This window comes from Monopterus albus, unplaced genomic scaffold (assembly GCF_001952655.1).
Source record: "Monopterus albus unplaced genomic scaffold, M_albus_1.0 scaffold45.1, whole genome shotgun sequence".
Lineage (NCBI taxonomy): Eukaryota > Metazoa > Chordata > Actinopteri > Synbranchiformes > Synbranchidae > Monopterus > Monopterus albus.
In genome coordinates, this window is record NW_018127925.1 from 1,089,273 (window position 1) to 1,109,081 (window position 19,809).

General features: G+C 42.8%; 3 protein-coding genes across 6 annotated transcripts in view; all 3 read right to left on the minus strand.

Moving 5' to 3' along the window:
- sarm1 (sterile alpha and TIR motif containing 1) overlaps positions 1-1,194 on the minus strand; it is a 7,032-nt gene extending 5,838 nt beyond the window's left edge. The window contains exon 1 of the mRNA XM_020600130.1: positions 6-1,194. Within this exon, the coding sequence (XP_020455786.1) occupies positions 6-140 (135 nt within the window). The 5' untranslated portion in view covers positions 141-1,194. The remainder of the gene's footprint in view (positions 1-5) is intronic.
- A 1,825-nt stretch (positions 1,195-3,019) lies between these two features.
- Positions 3,020-10,151, minus strand: scarf1 (scavenger receptor class F, member 1). 3 transcript variants are annotated; one of them, XM_020600175.1, is made up of 11 exons: positions 9,567-10,151; positions 9,217-9,278; positions 8,980-9,081; positions 7,600-8,140; positions 7,266-7,484; positions 6,881-7,009; positions 6,441-6,547; positions 6,205-6,316; positions 5,698-5,822; positions 4,749-4,886; positions 3,020-4,647 (listed from the first exon to the last, which is right to left on the minus strand). In XM_020600175.1, the coding sequence occupies exons 1-11, from the start codon at positions 9,665-9,667 to the stop codon at positions 3,518-3,520; spliced, it is 2,766 nt and encodes a 921-aa protein (XP_020455831.1). In that variant the 5' UTR covers positions 9,668-10,151; the 3' UTR covers positions 3,020-3,517. The 3 variants fall into 3 exon arrangements, with proteins under 3 accessions (XP_020455831.1, XP_020455830.1, XP_020455829.1); XM_020600174.1 differs by having other exon boundaries at positions 7,266-7,478; positions 9,217-9,646; XM_020600173.1 differs by having other exon boundaries at positions 9,217-9,646.
- Positions 10,152-10,231: 80 nt separating this feature from the next.
- On the minus strand, positions 10,232-19,574 carry rilp (Rab interacting lysosomal protein). Of its 2 annotated transcripts, none has more exons than XM_020600176.1 (8): positions 18,737-19,574; positions 17,214-17,337; positions 15,503-15,624; positions 13,994-14,179; positions 13,424-13,590; positions 13,085-13,210; positions 12,891-12,989; positions 10,232-11,661 (listed from the first exon to the last, which is right to left on the minus strand). In XM_020600176.1, exons 1-8 carry the CDS (start codon positions 19,067-19,069, stop codon positions 11,535-11,537), a joined length of 1,284 nt encoding a protein of 427 aa, XP_020455832.1. In that variant the 5' UTR covers positions 19,070-19,574; the 3' UTR covers positions 10,232-11,534. The 2 variants fall into 2 exon arrangements, with proteins under 2 accessions (XP_020455832.1, XP_020455833.1); XM_020600177.1 differs by lacking the exon at positions 18,737-19,574 and adding an exon at positions 18,312-18,679.
- Positions 19,575-19,809: the final 235 nt, after the last annotated feature.

Consider the following 19,809-nt stretch of genomic DNA (forward strand, 5'->3'; position numbering starts at 1 on the left):
GGGGCCGCGCGCGAGGAGCGGGAGCGCCCCCTGCCTCTCTGCAGTCGGCTGACATAATCCGGGACCGTGAGTCTATCTGAGCTGAACATGGAGAAATATTGGTAGAGCCTCCACAAGAAGAGAGTCAGAGAAAAGATCATCTACCGGCGAACCAAGTATGATAAGCGTCGGGGGACGCTTTCCTCGGTGCTGAAAAGGATTTGTTTACAAAGGCCTCCAGTCCCTCTCTGTAACCTACAGTTTACTGCACGTCATGTAAACACAGCCCACTCTCACAGACGCGACAAGTTGTAAATCAAATGATGTCATCCCTGGTAATAAATATATAACCAGATCCTGAGCAGGTGTTAACGAATTGTCCTTTCTTTTCTTCACAGCTGCTGCTTTGTCTCCTCCACCCAACAGACCAACAGATGACTTATCCGTTTGCAGAAGCGTCCTTAAAAAGCCTCAGCACACATAACCTCAGTCTGGGGAACTAGGCAGTAAATCCTACACGTTGTGCGGAGGGGGAACCGCTGCTGTCATTGTCTTCTCTCGTATTTCCTGAGCTTTAGCAGACAAAGAAGGCCTCTTCTTCTCACGGCATCAGACGCACCGTAGCGGATGGCCTACAAAAACGCAAAATATAGCGCCGTCTTCCAATTACAGCACATATCCAGCCGCCTCCTTCGTCAGCATCTGCAGGGTGTCTGGTTGTTCTGGTTTCTGCACCGCCTACCGGCTGCTGGGAAATCAACCCTTCTCATCCCTGCACCGTAGCCGCTCATGCTCATCGTGACCGCGAAACTACAGGCCCACGTTTTCTGAAAAATGGACAGCACACCCGGGATTTCAAGTAGAAATATTGTTAGTACTTTCAAACTGTTGCAGAAAAATATGGATGAATATTCTGCCCAAAATTCAAAAGAAAATGAAAAAGGAAAAACATTCTGCTCTCCCGGCATATTTAAAATATGCAAACGTGATGCAAGGGGGCGTGGTCTCGTCATGACAACGCAAGCCTTTTTAATTAATAGAAACACAATTCTGTACAAACAGTTGCATCAATTGCATAACAGGGTGCATCAAATAAACAAAAGTAGGCATAACACATCAAAGTAAACTTAAGTTAACAAAGCAGAACAAGAAAAACAGGGAGGACAAAGTGAAGTGAAGTTATATTGATATGAAATTTAAAATGCGAAAAGATCAGTGGTTCTGGTTCCTTTTTTGTTCAAATGCTTTTAGTGTGACAGTGTTTGGAAGTAATGGCTCAGATCAGATTGTTTAAAAGTTGTAAAAGATTGTGACTTTTTTCAGAGTTCAAAATAAGATTGGTAAATAAAGAATACCAGAAGGAAGTGAAAGGAGCTGGGGGCCCTGTACTTATCTATGAAATGCTCATATGAAATTAGACATCCGTTACAATTAAACTGCTTTACAAGTAGAATGTCATTGTTAAAACAAATTTCAAAAAAAGGGTTTGTTGTTGTAAGTAATAATGTCATTATTCCATAAAAATATTTATGAGGAGAGTAGTTGTACTTATACAGGAGCGACCAACTCACAAGGGCTGATTTATGGAAGTTGGAGAGTTTGATTGGGAGCTTGTCCACAGCGAGGGGACACACTGATATGAAATTAAGACCACCAACCTTTTCAAATAGGAAATTTGGGATGATATCCCACATGCTGTCTGGATTTTTTAGAAATCTTTTGATCTAATACATTTTTATAATATATTTAAATAAGGACCGCTTTTTACAGTATTAGCAGATCATGGGAAGGTCAAATAGTCCCAAACAATAGGAGCAGTACCATATAGTTACATTGACTTTGCTGCTGTCTGCTAAAGCAGCCATCCTTAACCAGAGCGCCCTCTGGTGGTCGGCAGCCACAGTGGCATAATACAATATTTAAGCCATGTTTATTTATTTAGTGTTGTATTTGATGTTTTTTTTTTTTCTCATTTATTTGGGAGGGTGGTCCTTGGAAATGTTTTACAATCAAAAGTTAAGTTACAAAATGTTGAGAACCCCTGTGCTACAGTAAGGTAATGAAAGGGGGCACTGTACACGCCACCTGCCACCAAATCAGCCAATAGCAGTAACAGTTTCAACCAGTAAAGAGCAGTCCCTATATTTATGACACCAGAGGCAGAATTCAAATAATTAAATGTCAAGATTTGTGCCTGAATCAATCAACAACACTACTAAACACCTGTATACATTGGTTTTCAGCTGAAAAAAGTTGTTTGGTGGTTCAATTGCTCTTAAGGGCACTGCATACTGGACCGATGCCAGTGATGTGTCAGTACTATTGAAGAAACATCCTTATGAACTTGTGAGTTTTCTAGGGGTGTACTTTTTTTGAACTGGACCTGAAATCCACCTGTATCAGCTGTCAAAGGAAGACCTACATCTTCAAGGTGAGGACAAAGAGAATGATCTTGTGTTGATAGTATGTAACACCACTGATTTTATGGTTTAAATTAAAACTTTCAACAGGGAAGCAAGTATTGGAGGTTTGATGATGTGTGCTGAATGATGATTATGACATGATAAAAGGAGTCAAGTCTTGACAAGTACAGATTTTTGAGTAAGATAAAAAGTCCTAAGTTGTAATGATGTTTTTGACCCAACTGTAACATTATGTGATTCATGGCAGAAGATAGGTACCTGCTCAAAGTGACAGCAAGCTGCAGTAGCAGTACAGTGATAGGGGTTTTTCAGTGCCTGAAGCCAGTGTTTAGAGAGGAGGGAGACCGATGGCCGATATACAGGGTGGGCCATGGAAAAGTAGCCCACCAAGATGAAGAATCAAGTGGATTGTTTTGGAGGCGGGCTACTTTTTCATGTCCCACGTGGTATAATGATGATATCATTTTGTTCTTTTGTTGCATTAGATAGAATACAAAAATGTAATATTAACAAATGAGACAATTTGCTGAATATAAATGAGCATTTATTTAACACTAATGAATTGTGAAAATATCTGAATTATTTCAAGTATTTAAAAAGAAAAAATGAGCACTGTCTCTGCTGGATACACTCTGCACAACCTTTATTTTAAATTTTAAAAAATGTCTACAAGAAATTAAAAAAAAACTAAAGTCTGACTGACAAGGCTGCCTACAGATGTGTGCAAACATTTTATGTTAATCGAAACTCATGAGCACTGACATCAGCCAATGCCAGTTATCTAAAAATGCCAAATATCAGCCGATCATTCGGCCAACCAACTAGTCAGTCTATCACTAGTCTGTAGATGTGAAAGTATTTTTACAATTCCAGTTACCTGATATATCCTGACTGGTATAAAAGTATAAAATAGTACAGACAGAACAACTTGGTTTGGATGTGCCATGTGCTGATTCACAGTGAGTGGAGTTTGATTGCATTTTCATAATCTGTTACAGTCTTTTTCCCTTCTCATACAATGTCCATTTGTTCTTTAATGTTATAAGTACAGAACAATAAATACTGTAAGCTGTTCTATTAGGATCAGACCTGCTGACATATTAGTTTCTCAGAGGTTACGAGTGTTTAATCACAACATTTTCATAGCAGGGTTCATCTTTCACACTGGCCACTGCTCCTTCATTGGTGATGACTTCGGTGAGACTCCCAGTGTCTCCTGCTGGTCCTACAGTCAGGTAGCTGCTCTCAGTTTGTCCTGTGATGAGGTGACCGCCCTGCCTTGTGTTTCCCTCAGCCGTCATATCTGACCCCGAGTCAGGGGAAGCCACCTCTGGCACACTCTTCAAAATAGATGACAATGGCCTTTTTGAAGTGCTGCCCTCTGATGGTGGTGTGTCATTAGCACCCGCTGCTTCAGGTGAGCTGACAGAGGTGTGCTTCCTCCTGATGGGCTTACTTACACCACCCTCACCTCCTGACGGCCCTCCCTGCTCCCATACACTCGCCCGAGCTCCAAGCTTTCTCCTGGGTGGTTTGGTAATTACTTCGCCTCCCTTGGGTCTGGGCTTGCCAGACTCCTGCTCCCTTTGCCTCTGGAGGCTTCCGAGTCGCCGTAGCATTGCCTGAACAGGGCCCTCAGAGGCTGGTTCTGTCTTTGATACAGGCCTACCTGCCTTACCCACCGTCACATACACTGTGGTGACCTTACTGGACATCCCCGCCTGAGCATCTGAGGCAGATGTTGGCAGCTGGGTAGCTTTATGAACAGCTGTGTTTGACATAGTCCGTCTTCTTCCTGATGACCCAGGGACCTGCAGGGTGGCCCGGTGAGGGAGTTTGTCTGCTTCCTGGCCCCCTGCCTCACAGCTTGACTCCTGGTTGTCTGTCACCTGCACATCCACTTCATCTTCCTTTTCCTGCTCATCCTCAGCTGTTTCCTCCTCCCCAGTTCTAGCTGCACTTCCCTGACTTTGGAGGGCAGAGAGCATCAAAACCCCCCAGTTTGATTTGGGTTTGTTGCGAGAGAGAGCGCTGGCATCGTGAGCTGAGCCACGCCTCTCCTTGGGGCTGAAGCGGGTGCCCTCGGCAAAAGAGACCGATGGCCGCTTGGATTTGGCGATGCTGGAGGTGCGTGGGATGTTGAAGGGTGAGGTGATGTCCTCACTGCTGAAACCTGATGGGTCTAAGAACATGTTACACTTTGAACTCATCTCCTGGAACTCACCACCTGCCACCGCCGGGATGTCTGTTGGTGAGACAGCGAGAGTGAGAAGTCAGGCAGTATAAAACGAAAGCTTGCAGTCACAGTTCAGTGTAAAGTCTGACAACCTGTATCCCTGTTCCTACCTTCCCTTGGAGGGACACAGTAGAGAGCCTCTTCCTCCTCCTCATCACTGTCAAAGGACGACCCCTCAGTCACCCAGCCAGAGGAAGGAGGCTCAATGAAGCTGTGGTTGAAGGTCAGCTCGGGGTCATGGTGAGATACTGTGTGTGGCATAAAAACAGTTTAAAAAAATACAAAATCTGAATTAAAAATGACTAGTACAATGGCTCTCACTGTGCTTCTGTAGGGCAAGGCAACAAAAATATGTGCATTGAAGTACCTCTATTAAAAGGTTGTATGTTTTTATGGTTAGGCTTTAAGGGATGTTTGATTTCCCTAGGGCTCCGAGACTTAAATTAATTGTACTCATTTGCAATTAGTTAGTGTAAATGTTTATTTTGTACCTTTAATGTTTCAGTTTCAGATAAAATACATTCCAGGCTGTAAAGTCTATAAATTTAGTCCATGTCTTGTATTAATAATTGAACCAATTTCTTAAAATATTTCAACTACACATACACAGCAGTGGGGGCATTTTATGGTACACAAAATAACTATTTCATTTAATTCCCAAGAAATACCTTGTTCAAATACCAGGAAATTACCCACTGTATTTTAGGCTGAGATTGAAACTGGTTGAGCAAAGTGACCGAGCACTGAACACCACCTAACCCTTCAGGAAATCACCTACTTCAGCTTCAGTTCATAACTCATGCAGTTATTTCTCCACAAAGTGAAGATTTAAAAGCAATAAAATGTGTCTCATTATTATACAGTAGGTCAACGTGTAGCACAGTTCCACAGAAAATAACGGTGTGCAGTTTCTCTGCGCAAATACAGGCATCATGAGAATATACAGCTCATAGTGAGTCACAAAATGTGATGTCCTTATGTACGAGTACTCCTGGAGCTGTGGAGTCCATTAAAGCGTGTTAGTGTGTTGGACTATAAATACTGCGTTATGAGACTGACCAGTGACTCGAGGCAGACCAGAGGACCAATTAGAGATACAGGGGAGGGCAGCACCGATGTTAGCCAGGACATTATAGACATGATATTTCATTCGAGCTAACAAGCCTCCATCAGCCACAGTTGCCCTGAAAGACAAAGGTTTACATAGTAATGATTTCACAGTATGGCACATTACTTGTTTCAGTTGCAACAGGAGGAATCAGCTGGGCCACTTGTGACCTTAATTTATTATATGAAATGTTTATTTACTGTATGGTCAAGTATATGACGATTCAGTTACAATATTTAACACTTAGCGGGGGAATGGGATGGGAGGACTTTGTTTAAAATAAACATATACATAAACATTTTGACAAATATTTAGACTGTAATGTTATACAGAGAAATAAAACAAAATGCAGCCAAGCACAGAGTGTTTTCAGTCTGATCCAGTTCAGTATAGTTCAGTTGTGTTTCGGCTTCACTTCTCTGCTAAGCAGAAACCATATTGGCAAATGAGATACAGACCTGTCTTTGCTGTCATTGGGGCCCCCTCCACAACACAAACAACAGCAGACTACTGCTAACAGCAACAGGAGCAAAGGGACCAGCACACCTGCTAGTACAGCACTTCTTCCACCTGATATATACACACACACACACACACACATCGAGAAACACGTGAGGCGTCTTAGGCTCATACACTAATCCAAGGATAATAAAAACAGATGCATACAAAGATGCATTTTGATGGGCAGACATACTGTTGGGGCAGACTCCAGTGACTGGGTGGCAGCTGACCCCCTCACCACAGCCACAGACAGAGGAACAGTTTAGGCCGAACTGCAGGCTGGAGCAGCTGCTGTTACAGCTGGAAAAAATAAAGTAAACCACAAAAACAATTGTAGGAGCACTGAATCATTCAGCTTTATTTATGTGCTATAACAGCCAACAACAAGAACAAAGGCCCTTATTAATCTGCTGACACTATGGCCACTATCAGGGTTTCACAATACAAAAGGCATGAGTTAAAAAAACACACAACGTAGCATTTATTTTAGTCCTTTTTTGTAAAGGTATCACAAGAATAATGCTGTCAGCAAAGTGTGTTGGTGTGGCTGGTTAAATAATCTGTGTGTGTGTGTTTTCAGTGAAGCTATAAGACAAGCAGTGCTTTCATTTGTAACACAACCAGCCAGCTCACCTCTCTCCCTGAAAGCCTGGCTCACAGACACATGTTCCTGTCACATGATGACAGTTACCATAGAAACAGGGGCCACACAGGAAGCTACAGGCATCTCCAAACGTCCTGTTGGAGCAGGCCTCATCACACCTGGGCAACAGGGATCAATGACCGAGGACATAAACAATGAGGACAACAGTTTGTGGATAATGTCCCACACTTATATGGACTTATGGATATTACAGCATCTTGGTCACACATACCTGCCCTCATTTACACAGTTGATAAAATGCTCACACACACACTATAACACTAGATACTTTTGAAATGTGAAGAAGGAAGTAAAGACATCATCAAAGTGATTTGTCTGTCCTTAAACCTTCAGTGTAACTTTATGCTCACATACCTGGGTCCAGTCCATCCAGGATCACACTTCCAACATTTCCCAGTTTTGGGGTCACAGGGCTCATTGTTCCTGCAACGTGGACACCTCTCCCGGCAGTCATCACCGTAATAACCAGATGCGCAGGGGCGGTCACATCGTGTACCGTTCCAGCCAGGTTCACAGGCAGCACAGGCACCATCAGTGGCAGAGCACTGCTGGGTGTCTTTACAGTGACTACAGCTTACGGACAGGACATACAGAGAGCCAGACGAGGTTTGTTATCAATCATACAATGTCAGCTCAGCATGGAAAGACACAGGTTTAAGAGTATCTGCCTTTTATGTCTAACACCTACCTCATTTTACACCCACTTCCATACTTCCCAGCTTCACAGGGCTGGTTACAGAAGACACCCTGGTACCCCGGGTGGCACAGGCACTGCCCGTTGGCGGTGTCACAGCTGCTGTGCCTGAGGTCACAGTTACACCGTCGGTCACAGCCGGGTCCCCACCAACCTGCCTCACACTCACAAGCACCGTTTCGCTGATTACACGGTGACAGGAAGCAGCTGCAATTAAGTTGACATTTTGGCCCCCAGTGCCCTAGATTGCACTGACACCGGCCTGTTAACTGGTCACAGCCGGGGCCCAAAGAGTTTCCGGGGAAGCAGTGGCACTGCCTGGAGCAGGTCGACGTCCACCAGCCTTCGTCGCAGGTGCAGTTTCCGTGAACAGGGTGGCAGTGACCGTGACGGGTACACTTGCAGGAGTAACGGCACTGTGGACCCCAGCGGTTGGGGTTGCAGGTGCACTCGCCAGTGGCGGGGTCACAGCGACCGTTTGGGTAGCACTGACACACACGGCGACAATCCGAAGCCCAGAACTCAGGAGGACAGCCTGGTAACAACCAACAAACACATAAGACATAGTACTGAACAGTACTGTACACTGTGTAATCAGTGTGTCAGGCGGTGAAATGTAAAACACATTCAGTTTACTGTTTTATGATACTTTTGATACATTTGACTGCTATAGTAAAGATTTTTTGTGAAAAACTTTAACTTTGTATAATTGAAGACTGAACCAGTGGCACCCAGTCATTTTTGGCATGTCACAAAAATCACATTTTAGATGTTTATAAGTTATTAAAGGTTATATGACAGAAATACTTCCCCTCTAAACTTTTCAAGCAGTTAATAGTTTGTTGAACACAACCCTGTGTAGAACTTTTTCTTCTCCCCTCCCTCATCCCTCTCAGATTTATCTTGTGACCTTTTGGAGGGGTCAGAGCCCTAGGCTGGGAACCACTGAACTAAAAGACCTGACTGTATACACAGTATTCAAAACTAGCTCCACAAAAGTAACATTGTAGTTATGCATTAATGTGCTGTATTAATGCAAAATAATCTTATGTGTGCCACATAATAAAATACCGTGTCACTCAGGGCAGTTGTTTTGCCAAAAGAGTACTTTTACCTTTAATACTTTCTGTACATGAAGTTGATAATACTTCTGTATTTTTATTTTTAGTAAGATTTTATGTAATAAAGTATTTTTATTCTGTTGCATTGGTCATTTTACTTATGTAAGTTAAATATCTCTGAGATTTCAAGTTCAAGGAGGATTTATTGGCTGTTCAGATGATTAGAGCAATTTGTCCAGTGAAAATCAAACTGACAAATCAGACACATCAATGAACTGATGCTCAACATCTTCTGTTATTTATTGTAACTCACGTGCTTTACAGTAAGCTCCATAGTAGCCAGGTGGGCAGCGACACACTCCAGGATACACACAGATCTCACCCTTTAGGCAGGCCTGCTCACCCTCACACACAGCTACACACACACACACACACACGCACACAGAGAGAACATACCAATGCATGAGGAACCAGAGGAAGGAAAGACAAATCAGAAGCAGTAAAAGGATCCGTCCTGCAAACTGCCATCTAGTGGAAGAGTTAAACTCACGTATAGTGCACTCGTAACCCTCTTGACGCCATCCAGTGCAACAGATCAGGGTTGAGGGATCCCTAAATATACAGAAAACAACAAGTAAAATTCTGTCATCTAACCAGAAAAGCTCAATTACAAACAAATGGTGCTTGTGTTGAGACCGAGCTGCTGTCCAGCACAGTCCTATATGCCTCACGAAAGTGACACTCTTTGAGAAATACATTCTCATGCCTCTACAGTGTCACAGGAACAGTATTAATACCCCAGTTTCAACATGTCCAAGTAATAGATTGGCTCCTGCTATCTTCACTTGACAAAACAGTAAACAGTCGACAAGTTTAAGTGAAAGTAAGGATGAAGTGTACCTGCTACTGGGGCAGACGTTCTTCCCAGCAGGACCTAGTGTGTGTGAGGAGGACAACAAGCAGTAGAGCAGAGCACTCAGAGCTCTGAGGAGATGCTTCATCTCCACACCCGGCCCAAACCAAACCCCGGGGCCAAAAGTCCTTATGTCCAGTCTGTTCCTCACCTCTTTCTTTCCCAACTTGTGCTCCTGTTAGACAGAGAGGGAGCACAATGACAGGCAGCGTCTCTCTTTCTGTCTACCCTCCACCCTTCCCTTCTCTCTCGCGTTTTCTGTCCTGTGAGTCGTCTTATGGTTCCAGTGCAGCCAGAGAGGTCAAAGCCCCCAGGTTTCCTCTTCCCATTTCCTGGGGAAGTCAGAGCCACTTCCTTCTATTCAGCCAAATGCAGAGCTTTTTAAAGATGGTTGAACGTTAACGCACAAAACTCACCAAACACACACATACCAGTGGGGCATGTACAAACTCAAACACACAGTCATCCAGGAGATGATGAAGAAAGCCTTTGTCCTCCTTTTAAGTCAGGAAAGTGTGTCGACATGACGTGTTTACTTTGAGCTCCTGTAAAAAAAACAATTCATCCTACAGAAGAAACGTGCCACAAAAAAGGATTTTTAAACCAAATAATGATTTTTATTAAATTATGAGAAAAAAGCAGAGCACTTGAATTTTCAATAAAATTCTGTGTTTAATAGATTTTACTGAATTTTCAAAACTTACTCTGACGGGAAATCCACATTTTTTAATTGGCTTTATGACATTTTCAATGACTCGAGTAGCAACTGTTGTTTTAAAGGTTTCTTCACAGGCAAAGGCTTCCCATTAAAAACATACTTAGAAAAATAAACTGCAAACACAGTATTTTATGAAAACATGATCATACACTGTCAACAAATACAAAACCACTGGTGTGTCTGTGTAGTGCTGTGGTCAGACAGGAAGTGCGGTTACTTCACGTTAACTTGTACGTTAATGATGGTGGAAAAAAAAACAAAACAAAACAACATACGCCATTTGTTGTTTCCACAAGGAAGCACACAACTTCCTTTAAAGTAACCACCTGCAGGGGCTGGTACACCAGCTAGAACACATGTCTGTATACACCCACGTATGGCACCAGCATCAATACACACCAGCCAGCGCTTTAGCTCTGTGAACAGACTGATGACTGAACATTAGGAAAATATATTTCTGACAATTTAAGGCTTATTAAAATGCACTCAGTGTTAAAACCAGACTTGTGTAAAGAGTCTTTTTCTTTTTTCTCAATTATAAAAGTGCTTCAAATCATGAAAATGACATGAGTAAACACATGGCTTCAAACTACCCCAACTGAGGTTAAATGATAACTTTTTTTTTTTTGTTAAAATGCCCTCTTGTGGACCAGAGGTGAACTTAGTAGCCTGTTTCCCAAACTAGTAGAGTGGATGGTTTCATGTCAGAATATATACAGTAGCTTTGTAATGTCTTTTGGTTTGTTTTTATTAAAAAATGTAATAAGAGTATATATAAATACCTGTGTGTAATTTGTTTTGTTTTTACAAGAAAACTTTCCTTTCAATAAGGAAAAACATTATGGTTGTATGATACAAAGGGATATTTTTCTGATGAGCAAAATGTATTCCCACTCATCACAGCAGTGCACTGTACCAAACAGTTAAACAGTGTTCCTCTTATTCATCACTTCTATAGTAAAATAAGCAGACTTAAAGTGATATGAGCATAAAGGGAAATGAAAGTAAATGCAATCAAAATAAAGCAAAAACACATTCATACATTTCCTCACACTCCGATAGTACTTTTGTGTTATACACACTGGGGCCACGTTCAACTGGCTTTGTAACCTTTTATCCTGAGCTACAGGCAGGTCTTCTCTGACAAGCTGAGGGAGAAGCTGTGACTGACTAGAGAGGGGTGTGTGTTTGAGATGAAACAAAGGCAGACTGGAGGAATCTCAAGTCAGTACCGGCCTCAGGAAGACGGGCTCTGCTCCGGCTCATCAGCGGCCTCTGAGTCTCCGAGGATCTCCCAGCTGGAGGCTGGGCTGTTCGTGTGGGTCGGGATCCGGCTGTTGCCCGGCCGTCCCAGGAAGCCAAAGCTGCAGGGTAGAAAAGACAGGCCTGAGGTCAGAAATGCAGCCAGGGATTACAGCTAAATATAGCCCAGATTGAGGAAGACCTCAGGATTAGATAGTGGCAGTGGTGTTTCTGATTTAGATTTTTACAGCAGTGATTTGGGTCATTTAGGTTCTTATTGCTGTTGCTTCACATTTAACCAGAGTTATAGTGCAAAGTGCTACAGTTGTGAGAGACAAAGTTTACTACATCTGCTCTCTACTTGTGTCTGTTTGGGCCAAAAATATATATTTACTTCAGATAATCTCTGGCTCTCTGGTCCACTGTGTTAAAGATACACATCAAGTCTATTTCTGATGGATGGTGCATCTGGGATGCTTCTGACAAAGTTGAACCCAGCAATCAAATATCATTTTATCCAAAAGATATCTATGTGAAACAGGGAGGCTACAAATTGATTAGCCTATGAGGATGACATAATTAAAACAAAAAAAGAAACCATAAATAAGCCTGCTTACCGTAGAAGCACAGAAACCAGGAACTATAAGCTACACATAAAACCAGCAACACAACGAGCCGCTCTGTGGACGCTCCCAGTAGGGGATGAAACCATACAGAGGACGGATCAGAACCGGGTTGCAGCCGGATCCGGTGGAAAGGAGGTGTTAGCCTCAGCATATGCTAAGACACAGTCTCTTGATATCTTACTTCTATAGGCTATACTTTCCAAACTCTTGTGAGGAAGCTCATCTGGGTGGGCCAGTACCGGCCAGGCCCATAGCTGGTTACACAGCAGCATTATAAAAAACAAACCAAAGATGGGAAATGATCTCAAAGGCTGACTTACATACTGACGTGCTCGAAATTTGATTTGTGCTCTCTCAAACCTTTTGTTGTCAATATATTTTCATATTATTATTTGGACAGATCACTGAAGAGAAGCACAATGTGCGTCCAACCTGTACCCGTGTGTTCTGTCTGGCTGCTCACGCATTCATTACAGGTAACCTGATTCACGCTCACGCATTCATTACAGGTAACCTGAGAACTGTCTGTACAGTACAAGATTTGTTATTTGATATAACTGTCAAAGTCAGAACAAGTAAGTCAGTCAAAATGAACAGCTCATGGGCTCTGGTTCATACATATGGAGCTTGACATATTCAAAAAGCACGGTCTGTTTCCAAGACAGCATTTTGGTTTCAGGTCTGTATGGTGCAGTGTAGCAGTGGGGACTGGAAGTTGTACTCACAGGTTTTGAATGCGTGACTCTGCTGGTTTGTCAGTGCTGTCGAACTGTGAGCCATCTACTTCTGTCTGCCCAAACAGAGAGCTCCTGTCCTCCTCGTCACTGGCGAAAACAGAAACTGAGGACTAAACTGTGCTCTCTACTGCACACAATTCTTCATTATTTTGGAAATCATGAGTTGTGTGTGTAAGAGAGACCTGCTGCTGCGTTCGTTGTCAGACATCCCAAGCATCTTGGCCTTAATGAGCTTTCTCTTTTTCTTGATGACAGAACGGATGGCTCCTAAGAGGAAACCTGGGCACCGCTCCTCATTCAGGATCTCCCTGCAGGAACAATCATTTTCAGTTACATGTAAAATATTTAGAAGCAGTTTCTTTTGTGAAAACTCTATGTAATAATTGTAGGAAACTACCTACATACCCAACAACTGATATCTGCATTTTACTGTTTTATGTGCACCTTCAGAACATTTTCGACTGAAATCTTTTCTCAGAAAGATAAAACAATACATGTCCACACACACATGAAGGACCCACCTCTGATAGTAGCTGAGTTCCTCCTGCACCAGGAACAAGTTGGTTTTGAGTTCATTCCTCTCAAAAATGATGTCACGCACCTCCTTCTTGGTGAAGCATGGCTTGTCAGGATCCTTCTGACTCGCCAACTGTTCCAAGGACTCATAAGCTGGTTGACTTGGGCTGGACTGATGGGAGGACAGAAAGTCATCTGGTTCATCCAAATTACAGCAAACAGGTCATATTCTAAGCTCATTGCAGGAGGAAACTGAAGCAAAACAGATATAGGCTGCTGTAATATGGTTAGTTTGGTTTGTATGAAAGCAGTGTCATCTGATCAGTTAATCCAGCTTCCGATTTACATCTCGCACATTTCGCCTTTGTTAGGGACTCTTGAGCAATTCTTATATATGATGGTCAACTTTGTGACCTCAGAAAATAAATCCATGCTGCTCAAGCACTGTTTTTTTTTTACAGTATAAATAAATATCGTTGAATGTTAGCAGCAAAGCCACACAAGCACAATAATGTGCATGTGACAATGAGCATCAGTGGACATGAAAGAAAGAAACACAAACGCAGCGTGCATACAGGGCAGTTGCTGTTGGTTCTGTCCAGCTGTGTTAGGAGGTTTTCTATCTCTTTGGTTTTCTCTTTCAGGTCGGCCTCCATGTCGGTCTTCCTCTCCACAGTGCTCTTCAGCTGGGCCTGCAGGACATTCTGCTTATGTCGCAGCTCTGCGTTCATCTTCATGAAGCGATCCAGCTGCTCCTGAAGCTGCACAGCCACACAGATGGATATAAAAAACACATTTTATTCATGGGCAGTGGCGGATCTAGAACATTTTTGATTGGGTGCCAAGGCTGAGGTACAGACTCAGAGGCACATTTGAAATACATGTAAAAAGTAAATTAAAACCCTAGTTCTACAAAATGATAAACCATACAATATTAGGAATCAAACTGTTTATTTTGTGTAAAAATGAGAAAAACATAGTGCTTTCTTTAGCTAATTTATTTACTCCTGGCCAGGAACCTGGAACCAGCCTCAAGTGGCCGTTCAAAGAACTGCAGGTTTTGCACTTCTGGATTGGCTTCATTTCTCAGCCTCGGAGGTTGCTGCTTTATACTGACAAGCATCACGTTTTGACTCTAGCAGGGGTGGCCCCAGGGGTAGCCAGTCAGATCAATATCAAGACAAGCGCACTATTCATTGTAAGGAGGAATGAAATCACGGCATCTGTCTGAGCAAACAGATAAACTAGCTCAGTTGGCTATGAGTTGTTTTGTATGACTCTCACTCAAGTCAAGTGACTAGGAACAAAAAACTAAGCAATAAGAAATACACACCCAGTTATGACTGCTATTTAGTTTATGAGGTACATGTGCCTTGACACACATACAGACGTGCACACACAAACCCAGTAGCTGTGTGGTAGTGAAAACCTTGCCCAGACTTGTCCTAAAGTGCAGCTTATGGAAAACTGATGGAACTCTTCCCTCTGTCACTAATTGTTAACTCATTCCTGATTCCCAGTGGGTTTAAGGTTTAGTGGTGTGGTTTCCTGACGCAAAGTGTCTTATGTTGCTGCATTTGATGCATGACTGTGTAATTATGTGTGTATGTGATAAGGGTATAAAAAATATTACAAAATTAAAAATATTACACATTCTAAACATGATAGTAACACAAAACCCACCATTGTTTCTATGGGGAAATATTTATGGGTGTGATCTTTGTAGTCTGCATCACAACAGTGTTTGTGTGTATCCATACGTCGCAGGTTTTGTGCACACTTGACGACAGCTTTTTGTGTAGTGAGCTTCTCTCTATTCCAGAATCTTTTAAACCCGTTGACCACCGTCTGCTGATGGATTAAGCAGTTTAACGATGAAAAATTTGTTGAACGCTGGGCGACACAGCGGTTAGTGTTGTCACCTCACAGCAAGAAGGTTCTGGTTTCGAGCTTGGGGCGACCCAGTGCCTTTCTGTGTGGACTTTGCATGTTCTTCCTGTGTGTGAATGTGTGACTTTTGGTAATAACGTATCAAGTGTGAACAGGGAGAAAAATCCTTATATGAGGTGTTGTTGTCTTCTTACCGCCTCCACCTCTTTGGAGATAGTGGTTATCTCCTGAACTTTGGCCCTCAGATCATCTCTCTGCTTATCCACCACCTGCTTCAGCTTCAGCATCACCTCTCGCTCCTGCCGCTGGACACGGTCTACACGGACACACACACAACCATAAACAACCAGAGGTAAAGAAAACAGCAGCTCTGAAATGTCAAACTAAACAAACTAAACCAGAGCCTCTTTCCATCAATAAAACGTGAATAAATTCAAATTAAATAGAAGAAATCTACGCATAACAGGTTATTACCACATGACAAAAGCGAAGTACCTTAATGAAATTGTAGAAATGGCACATAATCTCGACATGTTAAACAGACTTAATGGCTCAGGTAACACAAATCACTAAAACACATTGTATCTCTCACTTGACCCTAATGCAAATCTCACCTTTCAGGTAGTTTCACTTTTAAGTGCCCAGGTTTTGAAATGTGTATCTCTAAATGTATGCCACAGCCCAGCATTTAGAGGTAAGTAGACCTTAATGTGTATTGTAAACAGCAAGGAAAACTTAAGGAAAATTTGACAACTTTTTTCCAAAGTGCCACTAAATTAGGAAAACTTTTCATAGTAACTATTGTCTCACTAAAAAGCTCACACAGAGAACTATGAATTAGCTAAAGTAAACTTTATTGTAGTGGTTTAGAGGCCAAAATCTCTGATGTGGTTATCCTGAAACCTGGGCAAATAAAACCAAAGTGAGCTGGATAAACTGACACGTCGTCTTCTGACAAGCAAGTTGGTGGTTCGACTCCCGGTCTCCCTGCATGCCTAAGTGTCCCTGAGCAAGACACTGAACCCTGAATTGCTCCCGGTGGCTTGACTAGCGCCGTTGTGTGGCAGCCTTGTCGTCATCGGTGTGTGAACGGTGTATGATTTCCCTGTAAAGCGCTTTGGCCAGTGCAACACACTGTGAAAATGCGCTATATAAATACAGTCCATTTACCATGTACTGGCACTGCAACAAAAAACAAGGCGCGTCTCTTACAGCATATACCGCAGTCCCTTAAAACGAATCTCTTGTGCATAAAGTGCTGACAGCACATTTGAACTTTGCCTCAGTTGAATACAACACATCAGCCTGACAGCACTTTCATTACATAAGATGAAAACTCATAAAAGTGTTGAGACAGCATGTTTTTCATGTGAGTACAATAAAACTAGAGTGAGCGAAGCAGCTTCACCCAGTCAGTACTGCCACTGTTGCTGTTTCACTTTCTCATCTGTCAGTCAGTTACAGTATGTGCTTCTTATACAAGTGAAACTACAGTAGTCTTATTATTAACAGAAACATTTTTATTTTATAATTTAATGTTTTTGACCTTTTCTCTGTTTTTTTGGAGGCGTCCTCTTCTGCACCCCCTCTACTGCTGCTTCCCCTCGCACAATGACCGGTCTGTAAACAGCATTGTAACCAGTTTGACTGCTTTCAGTCACAGTCAATTCGCTGTTAACCCACAGCTTTGAACTGTAACAGTTTGAGAAGATTTTCCAACATACATACTGCTACATATATTTGTATGCCTGACAAGACACCAACTGAAAACTGTGTAATCAAATGGCTTCAGGTTTGTTTGTTTATAAAGAACAACATAGGGCAATGATCACTGAAAGGCTGCTTTTAGGGTAAATAAAGTATTTTGTAACTGATTTGGGAAGCAATTTAGTAGACAAGCAATACCTTCCTGTGCGTGGCTGCCCTCGAGCCTACTCTGAAGCTCCTCCATGTCTACCTGGAGATGCTGTACCTGGGCCTGCAGTTCCTCACACCTCGTCTGCCACTGCTGCTCCTTCTGCTGCAGCTCCTGGTGGAGAGCACAGGGGCCAGATTGTAAAGCCATAACATCAAAGAGGGCATAGGATGTCCACTTATCCCCCCTCCACCCATTCACACACAGACTGCACTGAAACTCCCATGTGTTTATTTAGTTATTTGTAAATGTTTAAAAACTGATTTATGAATAAGTGAAAAGGGCCCAATGACACCGCGATGTTGTAGCTCGCATCTGCCATTAATTATTGTCGTCCTCTTTATAGTCATTTTGCAATTTAGCGTCTGTGGGAATCTTGCTTTAATCATTTTGCATCTATATTTAGTTGTGGCCATTTTACACCTCTTTGCACAGGTTTTGCAACTTTTTTGGGCCATTTTTTTATTTCTTTTAGCTATTTCATTTCTCTTTTTGGAGGCTTTGTGTGTGTTTGTGGTTTTTGTCTATGTTTTACTTGTTTTTGTTTATGAGGTTGTTTTGCATGTCCCTGTGTGGATTCTTTTATTTCTTTGTGGCTGTGGCTGGGTAGTAGACACCATGACTGACAGCAAGGCACAGTAGCAGGTTTTCACTTTATATCATTCAAGGCTCAGACGATCAAGCTGTCTCAGTTTGCTTAGTACAAAAGCTTTCTCTCTTTTGTGTGCAAGTCTTTGGTAACTAGAGGTTTGGTAACTAGGCTTTGGCCCAAGCAGCATAACGTTACTCCATAGTTGTAACACTGGTGTATCATGCACATTGACTGTATGGTGATGTGGGTATATTGCCAAACATAAAGCTTTACAGGGGTACAGCCCAATAGTCCAATGTTAACAGACTGCTGTGTGATGTATACCCATTGTATTTGGCATTCATTTCAAAGCGTTTTATGAGTAGTCCAAATGATCATATGCACTGACGTACAGAGCTCTAATTTACTTCACATTCAACATCAACGCCTGGTTCCTTAGCTAGCTAACCTTAGCTAACTACCCTTACCTTGTTTACCAACTACAGCCAGGTCTCACCTCTCTCACCCTCATCCCTCTGAACTTCTTTCCTGTCTCGGTCGTTTCTTATGTCCATCTACACGAGTCACTTATGTGTGAAATCATCTGCATTATCCAAAAGCTTTACTTAGTCTCCATCACATACAGTCCATTCCTGCCTTTTGTTTCACGCGCCAATACATAGATTGCTGCGTGCGCGCTGCACTGCCCCCGCTACGACGTGCACACGTCAGCACCGTGGTGTATACTTAATGTCATCTTGTATTTTGCTTTAAAATCCTGGATTAGAACAACAAATTCCTGTTATTTCCCATCTAAATTAATGCCCTGCCAAATTTAGTACCTTGTTAAAAGTCGAACGTGTGATTTTTCTGGGGCGCGTGCCTCAGTAAGGGGTCTAACGGCTGTGGTTGACTGTGCACAGCAGCTGCCATGTCTCTCACCCGTATTTCACGTTTATCGGTGCTCTCTTCGCCGTCTTTGGCAGCTCGTCTCTTCTGAAGCTGTATGGTCTCGAAGCTCCTCAGCAGCTCGTCTTCCCTCGCTTTGAGTGCATGGTTCCTCGACGCAAAGCTCTCCAGCAGCTCCAGCACTTTCACAATCTTCGGAACCAGACCCTCGACGCTCTCTTTGCCGTAGGCGTCAATTAGCTTCTCCACCTCGGTGCCGATCAGTTTGGCTATGTTGTACACATCATCCACAGTCAGAGCCGATAAGGTCCGGTCAAAGCAGCCCTCTGTGTCTCTGGTGTCCTGATGTGTCAACGGATCCTCCATGTCTGAGCGCGGGTGGCTTGTTAGCAGCTATCGAAACCGAGACTGGCTCGTCCTCAGCGACACATGGCAGACAACTGTAAAACTATATCATTATTAACGTGACAACACGTCAAGAGTAGCACTAGTGTAAAGTTTAACGTTGCTGAACTTGACCCCGTTTCTGTTCCGACAATAAACACGTTTACACACCCTCCCAGAACACGCACACAAAAAAAACACTCCAAGTGCATCGACTACTACGCAATGCTCTGTATAACAAGACTAAACAATCTAGGGCAGCACTTCTGGGGTTTATTCGCTGCTGGATCCTCCTACTTTTCTGGCCAATGTCATGAGAGTACACGCAGGTCTCCAGTACACGGTGGATCTGGCCAGCACACTGATGAATGCAGCAAAGCCTGATTATTGAATTCTATCTGTAGATCTGCTGTCACCAAAAATAACCTCTAGCAGTCCAAAACGTCCATCACAGCTAAAACCTGTTATGAGGCAGGAACCCAACGTGCAGCGTCATTGTACCAAGTTAAAAACAGCCCCAGCTTCAAAACCCGAGTGTGCAAGAAGTGTGGTTAAGCACGTCACTGAAACCAAGTGGAGGGCTTTTCTTTAGGCGGTGTTGTCCTCTGGCCTCTCTGCAGAGGGAGGCACAGCAAAAACAACGTTCCCTTGTACAGTAAAAAAGAAAAAAAAAAGTCTCCCTTCTCTCTGTGCTTACACCACATGGACATTTTTAGACAAAA